At 36.6% G+C, this 9682-nt stretch overlaps 1 protein-coding gene across 3 annotated transcripts in view; it reads right to left on the bottom strand.

Annotated features, from left to right (window-relative positions):
* Window positions 1-880: 880 nt before the first annotated feature.
* IPO11 (importin 11) overlaps window positions 881-9682 on the bottom strand; it is an 85864-nt gene continuing 77062 nt past the window's right edge. For all 3 annotated transcript variants that reach the window (XM_027745584.2, XM_027745585.2, XM_039379750.1), the window contains one exon: window positions 881-5774. In XM_027745584.2, the coding sequence (XP_027601385.2) occupies window positions 5610-5774 (165 nt within the window). In that variant the 3' untranslated portion in view covers window positions 881-5609. The remainder of the gene's footprint in view (window positions 5775-9682) is intronic.

The following is a 9682-nucleotide window of genomic DNA, read 5'->3' as shown; positions in this document are numbered from 1 at the left end:
AAAGTTGGGTTAGTGAAGCATCAAAATGTTTTTAGGTCTCTATTCCCTTGCAAGCTCAGATAGTGAGTCTGGAGTCATTCGTACAAATCCAGATTTATGAGAATTTCTAGTTTTTCTCAGTATCCTATAAAAATATCTGCAAGATACTTTTGTCAATTTACTTAAAAAAATAATTATAAAAATAAATAAATAGCTTTATTTTCCCCATTAAAATAAAGACAACTTGGTTTAAAATACTTGAAACAACTTCAGAAATTACTCATGGTTTATTTTTTAAACACTGCAATGCACAAAACATCCAGCTTTGCACTTTTTCTGTTCAGGATTTACCTATCAGTAATTTAAATTTTCACAGCGTGGTAAGTTAATGGATATTTGTCTACACTGTTATGATGGATTCAGTCGGTTTCCTAAATAATTTATTCTTAGTTTAAACCACAACCACCAACCATCAAAGAGGCCCCACAGCGTTCTGTTACTTTCCCTGATTAACACCAAAGATTTTGCTGGTGCGAATGTTGGAAAAACAAGTGTAACTGTTGGGTTAAACATTTGCTTCATTGAAACATTTTTTGACTGTTTTTAAATGCTGCTTTAATAATCTTTCTTGCTAGGGAGTAGTTAAAATTCCAGTGGGAAGGAATGACAACCTGCAATCACAGTCAACTATGACTAAATTTTGTCGTCATTTCAAACATCGTGTCTCTTTATTAGCACTACACTACATTATAGAATTTGATAAGCTTTCCAGAGGTTAATCTAAAAATTGACAACTAGTTTCTTACCTGAAACAATTTGCAAGTTCGGCAAATTGATTTACTTAGGAATATTCACTGTGAATATTCTAGGCTTTACACAGATTTAGACATGACAGCTTGACTTCAAAATTGGTTTTTATTTTATTAAAAGCACATTAAGAAATCTAAAGAGAGAAATACAGCATTGGACCTTAGGTCAATTAAACCTTCTGTCAACTCACCAATTTCCCTTCTTCAGAAAGAGAATGAAAAAGTCAGCTACTTGCACAACTCCAGCTCAGGTGAGATGCTTTGCCACCTGCCGACATCCACTGCTTACTTCAGAAATGACACATACCTTCATGTGGGATGTGGTTTTATTCTGTATAACCAACTTCCAAGAGGCATGCTCTAGTTACATTTATGTATTGCTGGCAGAATTTGCTTGTTTGCAGCAACTTCGCTTTTGCTTCTTTCCAATTCATTTTAGGCCAGAACTGGTCATCCATTCAGTGTAAAATTGAAAACAACTCCTTCATGATCAGTATTTTTAAGCATACAGTATATAAACTAGTCAGTGTACTAGCATACACTCAGCCTAACAAAATGCTGCTTAACCAGTGTGGGGAACAGAGAATGTAACATTTTTAAGCACTCCTTATGAATACACAATAAAATTTTAAATGGGGTTGGTTCCACTTAATTTGATTTCATTTTCCCCAGAGTCATCAAAGTCTGGTATGAACAAGTTATTGCACTTTATGAAATGTTTCTACAGAAGTAATCAAATCTATTTAACTGATAATTAGTCATCATTAATAATCACAGCTAGCAGTGAGATGGAAATGGTGAACATTTTAAAATTAGTAATCATTTATTTTTTGAATAATCAGCGTCGAAGCAAGACAAATGAATGAGTTTGGAGAGCCTTCAAAATGTGCACCTTAGTTACAAAGCTGCTGCTTTTGCTAAATGAAGATGTGGCATGTTCAGCAGTTCAAACACCATGAACTGCAATTTAGAGCATTACAATGGTTTGGAACAAACAGAAAAAAAGTTAAGCATACTAAACATTATTGAATGATATTAACTGTAAACCTTGTATGTGTGTTAATATGATCTAAAGAAGTGATTTTATCATTGCTGAACCATCAGAGAAATGAGTCCATCTGTCACAATTTGCAGTTACAAGCTGAGAGCCCACTTTGGACTTTGGCTGTCACTCCTGGTACCCTGTGACAAAATGTCTGAACACCTGTTTGGGCCAACAGGAACTGAGTTTCCCTCCTCCATATTCTTAGAATCATGGAATCACAGAATGGTTTGGCTTGGAAGGGACCTTAAAGACCACCATAGTTCCAACCCCTCTGGCATAGGTAGAGACACTGTCCACTAGACAAAAGTGCTCAGAGCCCCATCTAAAATAGTCTCAGTAATTTAGGGGAAATACATTGGAAAAAGCATATGGGTTATTTGCCTCTGCAAAGACCCCGAGGAGAAAGAACTAAAAATGAATGGCCTGCATGGTGTCTGTTTCCCTGGAATCGTGGAACCCCTTCTCAGTCAAAGCACAGTGGGCAGAACAACTCCTGCCAATCCATCAGCAGTACCACAAGCACTCACCTTCCTGGCAAGAAGCGGGGTTCTCTCCAGCAACCTCGCCCACGAGGCCTGTCAGGACTGCGTTTGGTGCGGCAGCACCTACAGGCACTCACTGAACCCTGCACTCCCTCTGCACCCTCTGGGACACAGCAAGGGCTGAGATTTTCACCAAACAGCCTGGTCCTTGGATTTACTCGCAAACGACACAAACCCCTCCGTCACTTCACTGAAGGGAAGGCAGGAGGCCATGACTCCCTCCAGGCAAGGCAGAGAGCACTGTGAAAACATAAGGCCACTGCCCTGCCAACACATTACCTGACTTGTAGAAGTAAAGTTATTCCAGTTGTATTTTGTATGGGACCAACACCAAACTATCTAATAGGAATAAGTTATAGCATGGATAAATCTACTTTTTAAAGCTGAAAAAAATTTAACAGAATGCAATGAGATCACACGGATTATTAACACTTCCGTTACACCAAAGGCCTAAAAATAGCCATCATTGATACAGCAAAGCTATCTTTTGAAGATGGAGGCAGGAGAATTAGTCCTCTTGTTAAACTCTTATGAGTGACAGAAGACATTTGTCTTCATCTTAGTCATTGCCAAGCTAAACTGATAACATCCATAACCCTCAGGAGTTTAACTGTGTTACAGGAAAAAAAAATTCCCAATTTAAATTACTTTTTGTCTTGAAAATCAAAGCCTAAAGGGCAACACAACCAAAGATCCTCCTTCATAAGAATTTCAGAAACAGTATTTTACTGTTTCGATGTCAGACGATTTGTTGTATTTGGTTTTGCTTCTTCCCCTGTAGACTAAAGTTAGAAATTTCAACAACATCATAAAGGGCTATAGCTTGCTGCAGTCCAACTCCACAATCTTCCAGTGAAACTTTAACCCTATATATAAGGATTTAATATATAAAGATAGTATATAGGGGTTTTCTGCTATTTCAAGATGAAATTTCTCCACTTTGACTACTAGATAGCTGCTGAGTGCAGATGGCCACTTGTTTTGCAGTGTGTTCATTGACAGTGGTTGTCATATAAACAGTTATGATGATGATGTTTTCATTTATAGCCCAAGCCTTGGAGTAAAATCTTCCGAGATGAAAAGCTAAACACTTAGTAACAAATTTAACTTGTTCCCTAATGCATATGGAATGAACTACTCAGAAAGTTAGTTACAACGTTATCATGCTGTTATTAGCCAAAAGTATGCCCATCATTCTTGACAGGGTCTCTACCAACATTAGTTATCATGCAATAAAATATCTGCAGTTAACACTCCACCACATGAGGTAATGAGGACTGGAATTGCCCAGAGAATGACACAGGCAGGCGGATCTGGCTCAGTTGCCTGCAGGAGGCAGCACAGGGAGCTTGGTGGCCTGGCCACACAGTAGAGAGCAGCCTTTAGGCCAGGGCTGGACTACAGCAGGGAGTACCTGCCTTTCTCTGAGACATCAGGAACCACTATTCAGCACCAAGCAAGTGACTTTGCTGAGTGGTGACAGAAAAGTACTGCTCCCTGACATGATGTCTTTATGTACGCCACGCAGTCATGCTATGTGAGGCCTACCAGATCAGCACTAGTTTTACACTGATCCAAAAGCTCAGGGGCTCTGCAGATTAACTGTGCAACAAATGCAAATTTAGTGAAATGCCCCAGGTTCTGGTAACTGTGGTTCACATCTGAAAGAGACCATCAGCACATTGAGTCCCTTCCCTTGCAGGTACCAAATGTAACCAGATAAAACTCTTAATTATCAGACTTGGGTGTTGGTGGATGATTGAGGAAATGACATGCAGATCACATACAGACAAATTGTAATAATTCTTCTAGCAAACCTCCCTATGCCAAAGTAAAAAGCAGAAAACAAAGAGTTACCACACAACTTCTGCTGGCAGATGCTGGCAGCAGGGAATAGGGGAGGTTTTGCATTCAGAAATGTGAGCGCCTCACCAGCCTCTGACACTAATGCCAAAAGAGGAGAGAAAGTCCAGGCTTCCTCTGCAACAGAGGGAAGGTTTTGAAAATGATTACTCCCCAAAGGGTCAGATTTTTAAAAGCATCTGGTTATCTGGTAAGATTATCAAAGCTTGCAGGTCTTTTTAAACAGCTAAACCCTCTGGAAAAAAAAATCTGACTTAATAGCTGAATCATCTCTTAGTAAAGCAAACAAAGTTCATTTCAGCTTTGAAGGTGGAAGATCAGTCCTTAAAAGGAAAAATTCTGAAAATGGAAATGAGCCTTCTCTTCCCTCTTCCATCTGGAAGGTACAAAAGACAGAGGCATACAGAAAGGAGCAGCTTTACCCTGTGATTGCTGCAGGTAACTAATAAATAATTAAAAGTAAGCCTTATGTTTGCAAATAATTATTTCAACTGTGACCATTGGGGCCTAAACTTTTCAGCAACAATTCTGAAGTATCCTGATGACATGCCTCTGATGAAAACATGCAAATAATAGAGATATTGAACGTGGCAACTTTAAGTAGTCCAGGTACAGCCACAAAATAATTGGAATTAATTATTCATCTACCTATGGTGAGCTTCTCTGTGTTATGATAGCTAGAACTGAAATAGAAGGAACTGAAGAAATTTTTTCTTAAGAAAAATAAAGTATTTGGTAACAAAAATGAAAAGCCACATCTTCAGAGAGCAATATACACTGATGTTCTCTAGCAACTCATCAAATACAATCTAAGTTTCTTTTTCTCTGAGACAATTCAAATGGGAATTATCTTTCTCTCAAAAAGGAATATTTCTGCTCACAGTCTTACTGTTTTCGTAACTCTTTCTGCTTGTATGGTTGAACATACAGTAAAGAAAGACTAACAGAAAGGGGAGAAAGTTATAGGTATACAATATGAAAAGAAGCAGCTCCTGATACTGAATTATAGTGCTGAATTAACAGACTCTTCCCATTAATACACATTAGTAAGTTCCTGCAGATCTCTGCCTTTATGACATAGCTTTGTGAACAAAAAGGTCAGTAATGGTACCAAAAAAAAAAGGTACTACCTAGGACAGCATGGACCACGTTAGGAGTCATAGAAATGTTAGTTTAATGATAAAACCCTTAGTATATTATTAAAAAGAATAACAAAGGAACATGGTTTAATAGCAACAGCAGAAACTTATTTTTATTTTTTAACACAAGTCATTTTCACCTTCCATTAGGCTCTTCCATACAAGATAAAAGTTCTGTCTTTTTTTTTTTTTGAAAGAAAAATTGGACATACAAAATCTTTTTTCTGCTCGTTTAGAAGCCTTGTAAAAATTCTTGTAGCTGGGCAACTATTTCTGTATCCACAGTTTCCATAAGGGCCTGAAAGCCTTGTTCTCCCACTAATTCCTGCTGTGCCTTTAGCTTCTCATAGATGAACTGCTGCAATGACACAGTGTGTACAGGGTCCTTCAGTGCAAGCTGTGGAAAACATGTAAGAGAAAAATACATAATAATCCATTAAAAATTATTCTGTGATTTACTAATTTCTGTTATAACTTCAGCTCAGGAAAGAAATCTGCTTTTTTTTTTTCTTTGTACTTAACTGAGAAACAAAAAACTTCTGAAAAATGATCAAATTAATTATTATCAAGGCAAATATCAGTTTAAAACTATTTGAAGCAGTGTCAAATCATGAGAGTCTTATACTTTGCTCTAAGATTTCATGCTTCTATAAGGTAAAGCAATTCAAAGCTGCTTTATTAGTTACTGAATGAGTTTTCTATAACTCCTAAAAATCACATCAGATATTACCACAACAAGCACTTTTGTGATGGCATGAACTACAGTCAGTTTTATTTTACTAGTAAGAAAATAGAACACAGAAGAAGTCAAACTAGTTTAGACTAGTTTAACAACAGTTAAAATAAACTGTCCATATACATAAAGAATAGACACACTTCAGTGGTAGTACCCTATAAACCTCATCAGTCCTCATCAGATCATACAATTTTCTTTTGGGCAGCGAGGGACAGAGTATTTGTCACTCTTTTCCACATGTTAACTGCCTCTTAATGAAAGCAAAAAGGTAAAATAAGGGGTTATATTGACAGAGGATGTATTGTTACTTTCAGTGTCAGCAGGATGTGTGGCAGCATTTGTCCCTCAGTCCACCAGGGGGTGGGAGGTGGGGACACCTGGAGCTTGATACATCCTAAAGAAGTAGGATGTTAAAATCAATGGCTAATTAATGCAGATCTATGATCTGTTCATCTCAAGTGTCAAAACCAAACAACACTATTGTTTATGCTGGAAGGTCAGGAAACAAAATATAATGCCAGATCTCAAAGTCCACTGAAACAGGAGACTTATGAGCCTATAATACCTTGCTACAGTGTTATTTCTAAAGAAATAAGGCATATTAAACTTGCACAACCGCTCTTTTGGCATGATTAAAAAAAAGAAATATTTGAGTGTTAATATGGAGTAGAAGAAATTAAACCTTAAAATTACTGACTTAGCATTACATCTAAAATGGGAAGATACTGAGTGAAGCGGCCACATTAATATAAAACAGATTAAAACTTCCAAAACCACTGTAATTACTACAAAAGAGAAGTTAAGTCTTACTTCTTACAAACAACTCCAGTAAAAAAGCAGGCTGGTTTCTGGCCTCTTCTATCCCTGCTTACAAGTTCTTCTTTCTTATTATGGTCACTGCACCTTTGATATTTTAAGTCTCTTAAACATTCCCTCAGTATTCCTAATAGGCTTTTCCTTTTCAGCCTTCAATCCTTCACCATTTTGTACTATACAGCTATTTCACATTTCAAAGGTAAGATATGATCATTTTATTACCTATTCTTAACATTACAGTCTTTTGAAAAGGGAAGTAATTGTAGTAATAGTTTAGTATTCTGTAGGGTTTTTTTTCAGTAAATGTAATTTGAATCTCTAAAATATAAAAGACTTTTCTAATGAAATTTCTAAATCACAGCTACTCTAATCAAGATTTGACAACGTTAGGGACATCCTTGTTGTAATAGCACTAACACAGTCTACAGGGAAAAAAAAAAGACTGTCTTACCAAGCAAAGAATCTATCAGTTTCTGAACAATTTGCATTTGTTCACCAACAATTGCAATTTGGGACATATAATGCATTTATAATTAGTTAGTTTCAGTAAGTTCATAGCTCTGAATAGTCATGTATAAAATTACTCCAGGGAATTTTGCACAGAAAAACAGGTATTAAAATTGCCATATACAAGTGTTCTCATCCTTGTAAGCCTGACACAGCAGCAACTAAATGAATGACAAAGTCGCCTTGGGAAGTGATGCCAAAAAGCCTTTCTTTTACAACCTTTTAACCTACAAACCGATTAATCTATGCATTTAGTTAACTGTGTGACTTGCGCAACCCTACCATAAATTCTTGTTTAACTTAAAGTACTCAGAATAGGAAGCCAGAACAAACTGCCTTAAAATACCAACTTTGAGTTTTCTTTCTCTTCTGCTAAGAAAAATTGATTTAGTCAGCAATTTCATATTACAAAGTTTATTCTCCAGATATCTTAAAAAAAAAAAAAAGAATGAAAAGAAAAAAACTCCAGACTTAAGTCAGCAGTAAGTAAACTTCTGCCTTCTCATATGTCAATGTTCACTAATGAGCCTCAAGTCCAAATTTTTTTCCAATTTTAAAAAGCTACTAGAATGCAAGTATGTGTGTAATGCTCTTCTAGCACCTCAATGGTGATCTTCAAAGTCTGAACAAAAGTGCTGTATTGTTTTGAAAACAAAGGGTTTGAATTCTTGCTTATTTGCGAAATTTGCTGGAATGTCAAGTCTGAGCTTTCTGTAGCATCTCTTATAATAATATTATAGAGATGCTCTCTAGTATTTCTTAGATGTCCCAACTCCCCAGGACGCCTCATGGCTGGTGATGATGGGTTTCCAAACAATCCTCTGAATCATCTCAGCAATAATATGGAAAAGTAATTAATCTTGAAAAAACAATCTAAGTGAAGAAGATGACTAAACTTAATATATTACATAATTCAAAGTTAATATCTTTTATTCCTAATGGAGCTGCCAGACCTGCACAGTGTTGGGAGTTCAGAAATATGCTACTCAAATAAATATTACAATTCCACATTTTCTTTTCCATAAAACTTCACAGAACTTAGTCAACTTTGTATGTAGCCTTCTCATGAAAAGGAACATGACCAAAACACTTCTGCTGCGCATTTACCAACACCTGTTTTCCAGGACAACTGAGAAACTGCACATAAACGTGGTCCCCCTGATACCAAAATCTGGCCACGAAAGTCCAATGCAAAAATCCTGCTTAGTTTATTGCAACAAACATAAATCCATCCCTCACCATTTAAAGCAGCAGCACTCTAAGCCAGTAGGGACTTCGGTAGTATGATTAATGTTTGCTGCTAGAAGCATCATCTAGCATCTGTAAGCCAAATGGGACTTAAGAGTCTTCAGACTTAATTAAGGAGTTAACACATTAATTTGTTTTCATTCAGATAGTCACATCAAAAGTATATCAAATAAATTAAAGAGTTTCCTGCAACAACAATTAACTCAATTTTCTTTCATTCTACTTTTCTTGAACTTGTATTCAGAGCTAAAAAATAAATGAAATAGTTTGATATAATGAGTTTGTCAACAATGTTAGACAGCCAACTGCCGTCTTCACTGAATAAGCAAACAAAAGCATAAGTTTGGAAAAACAGTAAGCATAGTTGGTCAGGGACTATATATATCAACATAAGTATGTATGCTGAGTTCCTACATGTGTGCTTTTTTTTTAATTGAAATGTGCCTGATTCTGATAAGAGCAAAACATATCTGTTTTCCAGTTTAAAAAAAATCCTAGCAAATTCCCACAGCTTCTTAGTCAAAACAGCTACAGATAGGAAACAGAAGTTTGGCCAGTAGCTACACATTACTGAAATGTGCTTTATTCTGCACAATGAAAACCTGAGTTTGACTAGCTTTTGGACCTAGTTACTTTACAAATTGATCTTGAAACGGGATGTGGGTGACCACCTTGGGGCTGTACTGAAGAAATTAATCTTCCACCTCAGTGTTTGTAAACAGAGGTCTGAAGCAGACAAACAGTTCTGAGGTTTTACAGAACAACCATATCCCATCTCTCCAAGCTCGGCTTGCCAGCATCAAACAGCATTCTGCAGAATTAACAGTTGTTTGAACCGGTATTTGTTAAAGTGGATCTTGTTCCTCAACATCTTTAGACAACACTACAGTCAAAAATCACACCATTTCCAATAAGCAGTTATACACTACTTTGTACTGGAACAGTGATCCAATTACCACAAGTGATAACACAAGTAAATGGAATGGCATTAACATGGA

The sequence above is a fragment of the Pipra filicauda genome, unplaced genomic scaffold, assembly GCF_003945595.2.
Source record: "Pipra filicauda isolate LSUMZ 115617 unplaced genomic scaffold, ASM394559v2 scaffold174_size2080704_pilon, whole genome shotgun sequence".
Lineage (NCBI taxonomy): Eukaryota > Metazoa > Chordata > Aves > Passeriformes > Pipridae > Pipra > Pipra filicauda.
This window is presented reverse-complemented; position numbering and strand designations above follow the sequence as displayed.